At 52.3% G+C, this 15,006-nt stretch overlaps 1 protein-coding gene across 26 annotated transcripts in view; it reads right to left on the reverse strand.

Annotated features, from left to right (window-relative positions):
* Window positions 1-15,006, reverse strand: part of ABCC10 (ATP binding cassette subfamily C member 10) — a 25,984-nt gene that overhangs the window by 5,597 nt on the left and 5,381 nt on the right. For 17 of the 26 annotated variants that reach the window (XR_013416383.1, XR_013416382.1, XR_013416381.1 and 14 more), the window contains exons 3-12: window positions 13,396-14,614; window positions 11,917-12,144; window positions 10,868-11,024; window positions 10,534-10,643; window positions 8,787-8,866; window positions 8,005-8,176; window positions 4,795-4,893; window positions 1,892-2,081; window positions 733-810; window positions 390-584 (exon numbers count right to left, since the gene is read on the reverse strand). Coding sequence is in view for 21 of the 26 variants with exons in the window: in XM_077999899.1 (XP_077856025.1) it covers window positions 390-584; window positions 733-810; window positions 1,892-2,081; window positions 4,795-4,893; window positions 8,005-8,176; window positions 8,787-8,866; window positions 10,534-10,643; window positions 10,868-11,024; window positions 11,917-12,144; window positions 13,396-14,614 (2,528 nt within the window). In the remaining 5 variants the exon portion in view is untranslated. The remainder of the gene's footprint in view (window positions 1-389; window positions 585-732; window positions 811-1,891; window positions 2,082-4,794; window positions 4,894-8,004; window positions 8,177-8,786; window positions 8,867-10,533; window positions 10,644-10,867; window positions 11,025-11,916; window positions 12,145-13,395; window positions 14,615-15,006) is intronic. The other 9 variants (XR_013416384.1, XM_077999910.1, XM_077999904.1 and 6 more) reach the window with 1 other exon arrangement.

Genomic DNA, 15,006 nt, shown 5'->3' on the forward strand with positions numbered 1-15,006 from the left:
CTCGTTCATTCTATTCCAATGCCCCCTTTCTCCACCCTTGCCTCTGGTTCCTGCCCATCTCCATCCCCCTGGCCTGGCCTTCCCACCCTGCCACTACCCCAGTCCTCCCTAATGTGGGCTTCTCTCATAGGCCGGTCACCCTTCAGCTCTGGGGAGAACAGGATCTCAGACTTGCAGAATGGGAGCTAACCTGGGGGGCAGAATGGAAGCCAGCTATAGAGCACATGCCTCTGGCCCCTGGGCATCTCTCAGAAATAGAAGTATGGCTTTTGTCCCAGCTGTGACCCATGCTTGGTGAGTCTCTGGGCCTTATAATGATCAGTGCAAGGTAATGGGCACCTGGACAGCATAGCCGTCATGGTGTAAGAGACTCCCAGGCACACTCTCACCTTGCATGAGGAGCAGAGAGAAGAGGATGGCTAAGGCCAAGCCCTGGCCCACAGCCTTCCAGTAAGCTTGGTACACATGCAAGGCCACGGCGCCCTCCTTCTTGCTTTCTTCCTGCAGCAGGCCACCAGATGTGCTCTGCTCCTCCTCCAGCTCCTCCTTTGTTTTCTCTGGGTTTTGTACTGACTGGGCTGTGGCTGTGAGAATCAGGGGTCATGGAGGAATTAAGCTTGCAGGGTGCCAGTTGAAAACTCAGTATTTCAGAGGAGCGGCCAGCCTTTGTAGAAAAAGCTCTACAGTGTGGCAGTGAAAAGCAAGCTCTTTTCTCCCACTGGGGAGCCATACCTGAGTCAGACTTTTGTCCATTCTCAGCCCAGGCTTTGGGGACAGGTTGTACCAGTGGCAGAATCTCAGAGGGAGGTCCTGGAGGGTAGAAGGGGAGATTAGGAGGGGGCTGTTCTGAGTCTATACTATGCCTTTTTCAGTGTGTGTACAGATCCTACCTCCCATCCTCTTAGGTCTCCCTCTCTAAGCCACCCTAGCAGGATACCCCTAGACCTCGAGCAGGACTCTTAGGCCTCCTTACCTAACCCATCCTGCTCTGGATACCCCTAGACCTCGAGCAGGACTCAAGTCCATCCTTGTAAACCTCGATTCTGACCAGCAGAGAGGGACGAATGTCCATCCCCGAGAGGACAGCCAGAACTATGCCTGCCACTCTGTCCAGGGTTACTTCTCATTACTGCAGAGCTTTTTCTTATGCTTCACTCAATTTCTAATATCTGGTTGGAGCTTCATTTCCTCCTATTTCTCTCCCAGTGAACTTGCAGGTGGTCACGTCCCTCTGCATAAAAATCTTTCAGAGTGGCCGGGTGCGGTGGCTCAAGCCTGTAATCCCAGCACTTTGGGAGGCCGAGACGGGCGGATCACGAGGTCACAAGATCAAGACCATCCTGGCTAACACGGTGAAACCCCGTCTCTACTAAAAAATACAAAAAACTAGCCGGGCAAGGTGGCGGGCGCCTGTAGTCCCAGCTACTCGGGAGGCTGAGGCAGGAGAATGGCGTGAACCCGGGAGGCGGAGCTTGTAGTGAGCTGAGATCCAGCCACTGCACTCCAGCCTGGGCGACAGAGCGAGACTCCGTCTCAAAAAAAAAAAAAAAATCTTTCAGAGTTTAAAAATTTTTGTTTTTACAAAAAGACCATTCTAAACCTGACTCTTTATCTTCTCTGAAGATATGAGACTGTTCTCAGAGACCCTGGGCCTCTAAGTTCCCAAGAGCATCCAGTCACAAAGCCCATGAGTCCCAAATACACTGGCATTTCACCAACGTGCTCCTTTTCCCTCCTGTTCTCCCAGTTCCTTACACCAGTTCTGTGAAGGCAGGAAGCAGCAATGACTGGCTCAGGCCACACATGCAGCAGGTGGCAGAGTCTATACTTCACAATCCCCTGCCATACCTGGGCAGATACCTCCCTCATGCGCGGTTCCTGCCCCCATTACCAGCCTGGATGAGGCGACCGGCCTCCATTAGCAGCACCACATCAGCCCTTTCCAGGTACTCGGTGCGGTGGGTGCACAGCAGCCGTGTGCTGTGGCTTAGCATGCCCAGGATGCACCTGTGCAGCAGGTGGTTGGCCACATCTGCATCCACAGCGGCCAGAGGGTCATCGAGGAGATAGAGCTCCTTTTCCTAGAGAGACGTGAGGGTACTGTGGGCACCAGGACCCAAAGGCTCTCCTGGGAAGATTTCCAAGTGGTCAGAGAAGACAGTTGAGATAAACTCTGGGGGCTACCCCTACACTAGCAGAGAAAGAGGTGAGACCTGAGGGTGGACATCCCTTCAGGCAAGAAAGAACAGCACCCCCAGGGCCAGCACTCAGCTTTCCTAGCTCCCAGGCCCTCAGCCCACATAACGCCTTTTTTTTTTTTTTTTTTTTTTTTTAAAGACACAGTCGCCGGGTGCGGTGGCTCAAGCCTGTAATCCCAGCACTTTGGGAGGCCGAGACGGGCGGATCACGAGGTCAGGAGATCGAGACCATCCTGGCTAACACGGTGAAATCCTGTCTCTACTAAAAAATACAAAAAACTAGCCGGGCGAGGTGGCGGGCGTCTGTAGTCCCAGCTACTCGAGAGGCTGAGGCAGGAGAATGGTGTAAACCTGGGAGGCGGAGCTTGCAGTGAGCTGAGATCCGGCCACTGCACTCCAGCCTGGGCAACAGAGCGAGACTCCGTCTCAAAAAAAAAAAAAAAAAAAAAAAAAAGACACAGTCTTGCTCTGTCGCCCAGACTGGAGTGCACTGGCATGAACACCACTCACTGCAGCCTCAACTTCCCAGGCTCAAGTAATCCTTCCCACCTCAACCTCCTGAGTAGCTGGGACTACAGGTGCATGCTATCAAGCCCAACTAAATTTTTTTGGAGACAGGGTTTCATTCTTGTCACCCAGGCTGGAATGCAATGGTGTGATCTTGGCTCACTGCAACCTCTGCCTCCCAGGTTCAAGCAATTATCCTGCCTCAGCCTCCTGAGTAGCTGGAATTACAGGCATGCGCCACTATGCCCAGCTAATTTTTGTATGTTTTTCAGTAGAGATGGGGTTTCACCATGTTGGCCAGGCTGGTCTCGAACTCCTGACCTCAAGTGATTCACCTTCCTTGGCTTCCCCAAGTGCTAGGATTACACCAACTAACTTTAAAATTGTTTTTTGTAGGCCGGGCGCAGTGGCTCAAGCCTGTAATCCCAGCACTTTGGGAGGCCGAGACGGGCAGATCACGAGGTCAGGAGATCGAGACCATCCTGGCTGACACGGTGAAACCCCGTCTCTAGTAAAAAATACAGAAAATTAGCCGGGCGAGGTAGCGGGCGCCTGTAGTCGCAGCTACTCGGGAGGCTGAGGCAGGAGAATGGCGTGAACCCGGGAGGCGGAGCTTGCAGTGAGCTGAGATCCGGCCACTGCACTCCAGCCTGGGCAACAGAGCGAGACTCCGTCTCAAAAAAAAAAAAAAAAAAAAAAAAAAAGACACAGTCTTGCTCTGTCGCCCAGACTGGAGTGCACTGGCATGAACACCACTCACTGCAGCCTCAACTTCCCAGGCTCAAGTAATCCTTCCCACCTCAACCTCCTGAGTAGCTGGGACTACAGGTGCATGCTATCAAGCCCAACTAAATTTTTTTGGAGACAGGGTTTCATTCTTGTCACCCAGGCTGGAATGCAATGGTGTGATCTTGGCTCACTGCAACCTCTGCCTCCCAGGTTCAAGCAATTATCCTGCCTCAGCCTCCTGAGTAGCTGGAATTACAGGCATGCGCCACTATGCCCAGCTAATTTTTGTATGTTTTTCAGTAGAGATGGGGTTTCACCATGTTGGCCAGGCTGGTCTCGAACTCCTGACCTCAAGTGATTCACCTTCCTTGGCTTCCCCAAGTGCTAGGATTACACCAACTAACTTTAAAATTGTTTTTTGTAGGCCGGGCGCAGTGGCTCAAGCCTGTAATCCCAGCACTTTGGGAGGCCGAGACGGGCAGATCACGAGGTCAGGAGATCGAGACCATCCTGGCTGACACGGTGAAACCCCGTCTCTAGTAAAAAATACAGAAAATTAGCCGGGCGAGGTAGCGGGCGCCTGTAGTCGCAGCTACTCGGGAGGCTGAGGCAGGAGAATGGCGTGAACCCGGGAGGCGGAGCTTGCAGTGAGCTGAGATCCGGCCACTGCACTCCAGCCTGGGCGGCAGAGCGAGACTCCGTCTCAAAAAAAAAGAAAAAAAAAAAATTATTTTTTGTAGAGACAGGGTTTTGCCACATTACCCAGGCAGGTCTTGAACTCCTGGGCTCAAGCAATCCTCCTGCCTTGGCCTCCCAAAGTGCTGGGATTACGACCTAAGCCACCACGCCCAGCCTACAAATACTTTTTTTTTTTTTTTTTTTTGAGACAGAGTTTCGCTCTTTTTGCCCAGGCTGGAGTGCAATGGCACGATCTCGGCTCACCACAACCTCCGCCTCCTGGGTTCAAGCAATTCTCCTGCTTCAGCCTCCCGAGTAGCTGGGATTACAGGCATGCGCCACCATGCCTGGCTAATTTTGTATTTTTAGTAGAGACGGGGTTTCTCCATGTTGGTCAGGCTGGTCTTGAACTCCCAACCTCAGGTGATCCACCCGCCTCAGCCTCCCAAAGTGCTGGGATTACAGGAGTGAGCCACCGCGCCCGGCCACAAATACTTTTTAAAGGGCCTTGAACTCTGCTTTAAATCTGCAAACGGGGATGGGATGGCCAATACCTCAGGAACATGCAACACAGGAGGGAAGGAACCAGATGCTAAGGAAAATATTCCTATCCTCCTAACTCAGCCACACTCCCAAGGCTCCCCCCACCTCCCTGCCACTGTAACCTCCATCTTTAACTGACCTGGTAGACAGCACGAGCAAGGGCAATCCGGGCACGCTGTCCCCCGCTTAGGGTCATACCCTTCTCCCCCACCTCTGTCTGGTCTCCAGCAGGCAGGATCTGATGGAACAAGTTCCCCAGTGGGTCAAGGAGCTCCCCATTATCTTCTGGCCCACTTCTTATCCCTTTGCAGGAAAGAGATAGTGGGAGTCAAGAGAAGTAGGGAGCTTGAGGAGAGTAGACTTAAATTTGGGGTGAGCTAGTCAGAGAAGACAAGACACACTTCCAACAACATCGAGCATTTATCGAACACTTACTATGTGCCTAGCACTTTGCAGGCATTCTCTCATTCAAGCCCCATGATAATCTTATGAAGATGGTATCATGGTATCATTTCCTTTTCTCACGTGCAACCAAAGCTCAGACAGATTAACTAGCTGGCTCACAGCTAGTAAGGGGCAGGACACGAGTTCAGATTCTTTTTTTTTTTTTTTGAGATGGAGTCTCGCTCTGTCGCCCAGGCTGGAGTGCAATGGCACAATCTCCGCTCACTGCAAGCTCTGCCTCCCGGGTTCACGCCATTCTCCTGCCTCAGCCTCCCGAGTGGCTGGGACTATAGGCGCCCGCCACCATGCCTGGCTAATTTTTTATATTTGTAGTAGAGATAGAGTTTCACCATGTTAGTCAGGATGGTCTCGAACTCCTGACCTCGTGATCTGCCCATGTCGGCCTCCCAAAGTGCTGGGATTACAAGCGTGAGCCACTGTGCCGGCCACGAGTTCAGATTCTTTTTTTTTTTTTTTTTGAGACGTAGTCTCACTCTATCACCCAGGCTGGAGTGCAGTGGCGCGATCTCAGCTCACTGCAAGCTCCGCCTCCTGGGTTTACGCCATTCTCCTGCCTCAGCCTCCCGAGTAGCTGGGACTACAGGCGCCCGCCACCTCATCCGGCTAGTTTTTTGTATTTTTTAGTAGAGACAGGGTTTCACCGTGTTAGCCAGGATGGTCTCGATCTCCTGACCGCGTGATCTGCCCACCTTGGCCTCCCAAAGTGCTGCGATTACAGGCATGAGCCACTGCACTTGGCCTACTATCCTGTCTTTTTAACAGGCAAGGTAGTAAGATATCTTGGGCAGATTTTATGTAAAAGCTTTTATGTTTTTACTTTTTTTTTTTGTGAGACAGTCTTGCTCTGTCGCCCAGGCTGAAGTGCAGTGGCATGATCTCAGCTCACTGCAACCTGTACCTCTTGGGTTCAAGCGATACTCCTGCCTCAGCCTCCTAAGTAGCTGGGTTTACAGGTGCCCACCACCACGCCCAGCTATTTTTTGTATTTTTAGTAGAGACGGGGTTTCATCATGTTGGCTAGGCTGGTCTCGAACTCCTGACCTCGTGATCTGCCCACGTCGGCCTCCCAAAGTGCTGGGATTAGAGGCGTGAGCCACCACTGTAAGCCTGGCTGCCCTGGGTGGATCGCTGCCCTCAAGCGATCCACCTACCTTGGCCTACCAAAATGCTAGGATTACGGGCATGAGCCACCACGCCTGGCCGATCATTCATTGCTACATCAAGCTTTCCCAAGTCTGCTAGGTCCTAGGTACTGTTGTAGGCACTAAGGAAAGAGATGAACAACAAAGCTTTTAGCTCAGGGACTCACCATGTAGTGGATCACAGGTGCTTCCTCTGCATGAGGAAGGGAATCCCTTTGCTTAGTAGACCATTCCTGAGGCCACGAGAAGGCTTAGAAGTAGTACATTCCTTCTCTAAAAACCTACGAAAGCTGGGCTGGGCATAGTGGCTCAGGCCTGTAATCCCAGCACTTTGGGAGGCCAAGGTGGGCAGATCACTTGAGCCCAAGAGTTTGAGACCAGCCTGGGCAACATGGTGAATCCCCGTCTCTGCTAAAAATACAAAAATTAGGCGGGCTTGGTGGCTCACACCTGTAGTCCCAGCTACTTGGGAGGCTGAGGCAGAAGAATCGCTTGAACCCGAGAGGCAGAGGTTGCAGTGAGCCGAGATCACTCCACTGCACTCCACTCTGTGCGACACAGCAAGACTCTGTCTCTCACACACAAAAAAGTAAAAACTTATAAAAGCTTTTACATCAAATCTGCCCAAGATATCTTACTACCTTGCCTGTTAAACAGACAGGGTAGGAAGCCAGGCATGATGGCTCACGCCTGTAATCCCAGCACTTTGGGAGGCTGAGGTGGGCAGATCACAAGGTCAGGAGATTGAGACCATCCTGGCCAACATGGTGAAACCCCATCTCTACTAGAAATACAAAAATTAACTAGGTGTGGTGGCATGCAGCTGTAGTCCTAGCTACTCGAGAGGCTGAGGCAGGAGAATTGCTTGAATCCAGGAGGCGGAGGTTAGAGTGAGCCGAGATTGTGCCACTGCACTCCAGCCTGGTGACAGAGTGAGACTCCATCTCAAAAAAGCAAAACAAAACAAAGCAAAACAAAAATTAGCTGGGTGTGGTGGCTCACTCCTATAGTCCCAGCCACTTGAGGGGCTGAGGTGGGAGGATCGTTTGAGCCCAGGAGGCAGAGGCTGCAGTGAGCCAAGATGGCGCCATTGCATTCCAGCCTAGGGGACAGAAAAAAGACCCTATCTCAAAAAATAAATAAATAAATAGGAATAAAAAGAATGACAGCTGGATACAGGATGCCCCATGGTCAAGGTTAAAGGTGCTCCTTTTCAGGGACATTCTACATTTACCTGGGTAGGGTAGTGGTGGTGACATTCTTGAAGGGGACAGCGGGATTGAGTGGGAAGTCAGGGGAGAAATCTGGAATCTCTTCTCCCATACATGCAGTACTCTGGACTGGGGGCAAGGGGAAATCTAATAGGCTTGGCAGGTTTCCCTAGGGTAACCTGCAACCAAATGAGACCTTGACTCTTCCAAGCCTTCACGGTGGGAAGTGGGTATGGAGAAGGGGACAAGGAGCCCGGCTGTGCAGAGCTAAGCCTGACAAGTGGAACCCTCCCTACCTCCAGAGGCCTTAGAGCTCTTCCCACTGCTGTGGAGAACACATAGTCATCACCCTACTGGGCCCTATGGAAGGGGCAGCTGGACACTCTGGGAGGACCACAGTCCGACGGCCATTCCTAGATGAGTGATGCCCGAGCAGAAGCAACCCCTTTCCAGAAAAGCAAAGCTTTGGTTTGAGGTGTCAGCGACACTGGAAAAGCAGGCAGCTAAGAGGTTTCAAGGCCAGGCACTCACACTGAGATCATCATTGAGGGCGCAGGCTTCTAGCACCTCCTTGTACAGCTGTGCATCAAATGTCTTCCCAAAGAGGATGTTGTCTCGGATGGTGGCAAACTGGATCCAGGGTTCCTGGGTGGCCAGGCCAAAGCCCTTGGACAGCCCCCACACCACCACGCGCCCACGCAGCCTGCAGAGAGCCAGGCCAGCAATATGGGGACCAGCTCTCCGCTGGGTCCCTCCATGCCCAGCCCTTGCTTCCTAGAAACCTCCCCAGGCTGCTGTCTTCCACACAGGGTCCCTCTTCATATCACATGACTGAGCTGGCAGCTCCTGAGGTCACAGGGTCCTAACGAAGCCCATTCTGGGTGGAGAAGGGAAGAAATTGCTCTTTGGCTACAGCCAAGCAGCTGTTGTATTTACATGTGCTCAGGAGCTCAGTAGAGAGTATGGCTACCACATTGTACTTGTTCTCATCTGAAAGCAAGGTCCTCCCTCAAACCTATGCTCCTCTCTGGATCCCTCCCCTGCACAGTCACATTTCTGAAAGAATAGCTGACACGGGATGTTTCCATTCCTTTGCTCACTATTATAGCGTTTAAAACACTCTGGTGTAATGATTACAATGATTCGCTTTCTTGGCCACCTCCTTCTTTCCAGATTGAAAACTCTCCCAATAAAGGGACCATGCGTTGCTCTTCTTAGTACCCCTGACCCCCAAAAGGGGTCCAACATATAGCAGGGGCTCAGTGTTTGCTAAAGGACAAAGTGAGGACAGGGGTGCATAAGAGGTTGGTTACCTGTGGAGCTCTCCAGCGATGGCAGCCAGCAGGGAGCTCTTCCCACAGCCCACCTTCCCCACGATGCCCACCAGCATACCCTGCAAAGAAGCCACACAAGTGTCTGCTATTGGTAGGGGATGGGACAGAGGGGGCAGTGGTCTCCCTCCTGACACTCTGGGCTGCCAATCCTCCCACTGAGGCTTCTCTTTTTTTCTTTCTTTCGTGTGTAGGGAAAGAATTCTCCACTTCACAGGCTGACCTGTTGGCTCTAGAGAAGTAGGGTGCTTTTTTCTCCACTCAGAGTGGCTATCAGTTTCACTGTCTATGTGAAGGGCCTCTGAAGGGGAACAGCATGCCAGAGAGAATGGGAGGAAACCACCCAAGAACTTCCAATGTAAGCTCTAAGACAGGCATCCCAGAATGGGAGAGGAAAGGGTAGAACTCCAGGCTTTAGGTCCTGGATGGTGGGTTGGCTAAGTCAACCTGTGGCTAGACTTCCCCTATCTCAGGGAGAAAAAGCAGTGCTTTGCATACATCCCTATTTCTGTGGGCTTATAGTTTAAAATTTTCTGTTTCCCTTTTTTTTTTGTCATAACATATGGAGCTATCTCCCTGCTAAAAACAACAACAACAACAACAACAAAAGTCCTAGTTCCTTCTCTAGAAGGGACTGGGCTCTCAGAAGCTCTATCTGCCTGTGATGCCCCAAATCTGCCAGCCAGGATTGACCCATCTACAAGTGACCACTTCTGAGGCCTTTCCCTGGGAATTTGGGACCAGGATCCAGAGACAGCTTCTCCCTGTTGGCTGTAATCTGTAAACTTGAGCATTCTCTGTAGTCAGATCTTCTGCTCAATGGAGGGTGTGTCCACAGAGAGAAGAGGACCAGGCAAATACAGGGAGAGAGGCACACAGAAGCAGAGAGCTCTGCGAGTTGAGGCCTGGTTCTGGGCTATTTCTAAGATCCAGCTGCGTTCCTGCCTTTGGATTCTGCAACGTATCTCTATATCCTTATTATAATTCTTGTTTGCTTAAGCTAGTTGCAGTGCATTTCTGTAACTTATATCCAAAAAAGCCCCAACTAACACGTTAGCAAAATTCCTTTGTACAAATCCAGCCTTGTCTTGCCTGAACTAAGAGGAAAAACAAAACACACAGCCCAAGCCAGAAACGTGAGCCAAATGTGGTGGAGGCAATTCAGCCACCACCAGAGAATGCCGGGTTGAGCTGTGGGGCACAGGGTTGGACAAAGGTCAGGAGAGAGTGAAAACTCAGGACAGGAGGTGAACAGGAGTTGGCTTATTGCCAGGAATGCCCCATTTTAAGTTCTTTGTATGCTGTAGCATGAGCCACAGGGTGTGACTGCTTTTCACCAGCCTAAACAGGGGATCCCCATTTGCAAAATATTTCTTGGAAGCGCTTGCTGGGCCTCTCCCCCAGATCCCCAATCTGGGGGAGATGTTAGTTAAGCCCCAGGGCCTGTTCTGAATGCTGCAGCTTCTGAGGGACATGGAGAGACAAACACACACCAATTGGTCTGGACTGGATGGATACACGCTGCCTAAAGACCAGAGAGAGGTGCAACTATTCTGAGATTCAAATGTGAGGTGTCCTCTCCTCATGGATGAGAACCTGCTCACCAAATGCCTCTCCCTCCTGCAGCAATTAGAGCTGCAGAGCTATGATTGGCTCGGTCATTGCTTCTCTGACATGAGTTCCTCTCTCGTGAGTCTGAGGACTCTCCCAGGGTGTCTGTTCAACAAACCTTTTTCACTTCGAGATGACTGATGAAGGTCTCCTGGCTGGTTCCAACTGGGTCCCAGGAGAACAAGGCTCCATGCAGCTCCAATACTGTAGATGGTTCTGTGGGGGGATCTGAACACAGAAGCCACTTGATTTAGGCTACTAAACTACCACAATCTGCTTGGGGAGGGTAAGTCATATAATTGACTTGCCAGCCCCATATCTACCTGCCCAGAGCTGAGTCTGAGTTTTGGATTCCGCTCTAACCCCTCTTGGTGACATCTATGCGTGGTACCCAAGTGGCTCCACTCCCCTTCTCACCCTGTGCCAGGTTCTGCCCACTAGCTTCCCATTACCTGGGCTGTAGTAGGCCTGGGGGTTGTGGTTTGGAAGGTCGAGGAAAAGCTGGATCCGGTCCAAGGACACTTTGGCCTCCAGGAGGCCATTGATCACCCAAGGGAAGTTGTTGAGAGGAAGAATAAGCATTCGCACCAGTGCCAGGGCCGTGAACACCTGAGGGAGGTGGGAGGAGGGTGAAGCCCCAGGAGTTATCTAAGGGCCTGTTTCTAAGGGAAGCCCTGTGGACAGGTCTGTGGAGGAAAGAACTGGGCAACGATAGAACTGAAGGGCTGGCTGGCCAATCCTGGGATCAGATGTGGCAGAGGTGGTCACTTAAAGAATCCTAGAAATTCCAATGTTCAAGGGATACAGGTTCCATTTTTTTTTTTTTTTTCTTGACGGGTCTTGCTCTGTCACCTAAGCTGGAATGTAGTGGCATAATCTTGGCTCGCTGCAACCTCCACCTCCAGGGTTCAAGTGATTCTCCTGCCCCAGCCTCCTGAGTAGCTGGCATCACAGGCATGCATCACCACACCTGGTTTTTATATTTTTAGTAGAGACAAGCTTTCACCATGTTGGTCAGGCTGGTCTCGAACTCTTGGCCTCAGGTGATCCGACTGCCTTGGCCTCCAAAAGTGCTGGAATTACAAGTGTGAGCCACCGTGCCCGGCCAAGGTTGCATCTTTTTAACTAGGCAGGCCTAGCTCATTTTGAGACTTTTTTAGAATTTCCAAGTAGCAACATCACCTGGCCTTGGCTAGACGCAGGACTGGATCAAAGATTTTTTTCCTAAGGCCATTAGAACGAGTATAAAGAGACCTAACCCCAAGCCTGGAACTGACTAGAAGTTGGAGTGAAAGGTGGAAGAGAGGAAGGAAAGGAATCCTTCACAGAGGGGAAGGTTATATATCCAAGGCCCCCACAAAAAGGTTCCTTCAGTTTTCCCTTGGTCGAGAGGCAGTCAGGGATCCCTCCCTCCTTCTCAGCCAGCACCGAGGGCCTGAGCCTACGTCTCCACTTCGCCGAAGTCTCCTTGATGCTGGTCCCCTTCCTTCCTGGTCCTCACCTTGGTGGCAGTGAGCTGGTGCCCCATGAGGACATAGGTGATGAAGATGACGATGGAGATGACAACCGGTAGGGCAGCCCACAGGTATACACAGGCCGCATCCAGGTATTTGATGACCCGGAGTCGCCCCAGCTCTCGAGCCCGGCAGGCCTCTACTCGGGCCCCCAGTGCCTGCTCCCACCCGCAGAGCTTGATGACCCGAATGCCACTCAGCAGCTCTGTCACAAGCTAGGGAAAGGAGACAAGGGAGAGGCGTGAAGTAGAGGCACTGCTCATGTGTCTTGTCCGCCAAGCCTTCCCCAGGCTCCTGGCAGAATGTTCAGTATTCTAAGCTCTGCACTGCCCTAGTCTTGGTTTTCTTCCTCACCTCAATCCTTTCTGGAAATCCTGCCCTTCAAATCCTTTTCAGCCCTGGGTTGCTTCCCCTCCCAGTCTCTCTTTTACTTCTCCACTGGCTCCACCTGGGGACAGGTTGGAGTGGGAATTCCCCTCCTTCCTAGGAGAAGAAGTGGTGGAAGGTGCAGCCAAGTCACCACAGTGGAGTAAAAGCACTCCTCCCATTAGATGAGGGACAAAAGGCTATCTCCCAAAACCAAAAGATGTGAGCTTCAGGGGCTGGCCCCCCAGTTCTGGCCCCCAGCTTGAGTGGCACAGAAACTATCCTGTAGGAGTACACAGGCATAAGAGGCCACACCACAGCCCAGGGTCAAACAGGCTAATGGGCCCAGGGAAGATGGGCAAGGGCCAAAACTCCTTGTCTGTAGCTGTCACAGGTAGGGGAAAAGGCCTCATGCCATAACCACCTATCAACCTCCCTTCCCTCCAGGAGCACTCTGAACTGTTCCACTAAGGGTCGACAGCTATGCTGTATGAACCCCCAGGACTGCCATCCCCTTTGTACCCACAATCACTGCAGAACCCAGAGCTGATTCGGCCAAACCCTAAACACCTAGAGTTGGCCCAGGCAGGAAAGTGACCTATTCCCTTCCCCTCAGCCTATCCAAAGAGGCAGCTGCGGATCTCCTAGGTCTCTCTACATGCAGCCATGGGGTGGTCTGTGCCCTAGGTAAAGAGGTTGGAGACTTGGGTCCCAGCTCAGGCCCTACAGACCTGTTTGGTGCCAGGGAGATGACTTCCTACCTCCCAGGGTGGCCACATGTATTCAGAGCTTACTTTGTGACTGGCACTATGCTAAGCATTATCTCATGAGATCCTTACAAGAGCTCTACAAGGTGAGCTACTATTATTCTCATTTTACAGACGAGGAGGGGGGAAGCCCAAATAGGTTAAGTGACTTGTCTAAAGTGACTGAACTAGTAAGTGTAGAGCCAGGATTTGAACCCAGGTCTATCTTTCTCCAGTCTCAGCTCTTAACTTTGAGGTCACTCTCACTCCCTCAGGTAGTGTGCATAGGAAGACCTGTGGCCCTGGGCTGGGTGGGGTCTCTAGATAGCTGAGGGACCCCAAGTACCCCCTCACCTTAACCCGCGCATCCTTGTGCCGTAGCATTTCCTGGTTGCTGGCCATGATGCGGGTGGCAATCACTTTGTTGACAGGTACCAGCAGCAGTGCCAAGATCAGACCACCCACAAAGGCCACGCCTACCTGCTGGTACAGCATGTAGAGGGTGATGGCCAGCTGTAGGGGCAGGCCCCAGGCTTCATGGAAGCTCCCAGCAAAGTTAAGCAGCCGTTCAGAGTCAGTGCCTAGTAGGTTCAGGGCCTCCCCGGTAGGAGGGCGGCTGGGCCCCAGCTGTAAAGTCTTGCGGTACAGGATGTTCAGCACGGCCCCCCGTGCCTGAAGTTTTACCTTACAGACCTCATACCCATACTGATTCTGCAGCACAGCACCCAGTACAGCCCCACTGGCTAGCCCCAGAGCGTAGAGCAGGCCATGGCTTAGTGGCTCCTGCCCCTCTTCCAGGAAGCCCACCAGTAGGGAGAGCAGCAGGGGCCCTGAGAATCCCAGCATGGTCCCTACCAGCTTCAGCAGTCCAAGTGTCAGATAGCACCGTCCAAAGGCCCTGTATAAGGCCCTCCACAGTCGGGCCCCCTCCTGCCAGTGTGACTGGAAGACACGAGCCAGGTAGGTTGGATGCAGTCTGTGGGGGAGGCGGCAAATGTCCTGAGGCTGCTGGAGCTCTCCACAGGCCCCACGGGCCAGCAAGGGTGCCAGCCAGGCATAGGAAAAGTGTGACAGCCAACTCTCCCCATCTTCAGCCACCTCAGGTTCTTGATCCTCGGGCAGGAGGGGTTCCTGAGCCCAGGGTTCTCGTGGTCCCCCAGGAGCTGCCCATCCCAGTGCATAGGCCAAGAGTGCAGCCAGCTGCAGGATGAGCAGGCATAGGCGGGCCACGGGCCCTGGGAGAAGTGGGGGCAGAAGTGTGCCTCGTTGGCAATGCCACAACACGGTCAGCACTAGGGCTGGAGCTGGCAGCAAGGCTACCAGGGCCAAGGCCAAGGGACCCCGGGAGTGGCCATGAGAGGAATGGGACAACACCCACAGGGCCAGGCTGTGGCTGATCCAGGCCACAGCTGCTACACACCCTTCCAGCACCTCTAGGCCTATGGGTCCTGGGCCTGCCCCTGGTGGCAAAGCAACTGGAAGGAGGTCTAGCAGCGGGAAGACGGAAAGCAGGAAGGAAGCTGCAAGTCGGAGGCGCCATCCAGGACTGCATGGTAGGATGTAATCTGGACTCCTGGGGACAAGAGGGAAGACAAGGAGGCACGCTGTGGCTGACTCAGGACCCAGACATACCCCTCACCTCCAAAAATTCACTTACCTAAGAAATCAACTCCCTTCCTGCCTTGCACATCTTATCCCTACCCCACTTTACCTTGGAACCCAGGGTCTTTTCTCCCAGGAAGTCTTCCCAGATGAACCTAACTCATTTTCTGACAAAATGAGCTAACAAGCCACCTGAGCCTAACTACCTACACCATTTCTGACTCTTTTTTTTTTTTTTTTAACCACAGACATTAACAATTTTGAGGTAAGGTTGTCCTTAACATGAAGACTAGGAAAAAAAAAAATCCTGGGTACTATGTTTGCTACTTGGGTGATGGGATCATTAGAAGCCCAAACTTCAGC

The sequence above is a fragment of the Macaca mulatta genome, chromosome 4 (genome assembly GCF_049350105.2).
Source record: "Macaca mulatta isolate MMU2019108-1 chromosome 4, T2T-MMU8v2.0, whole genome shotgun sequence".
Taxonomy (NCBI): Eukaryota; Metazoa; Chordata; class Mammalia; order Primates; family Cercopithecidae; genus Macaca; species Macaca mulatta.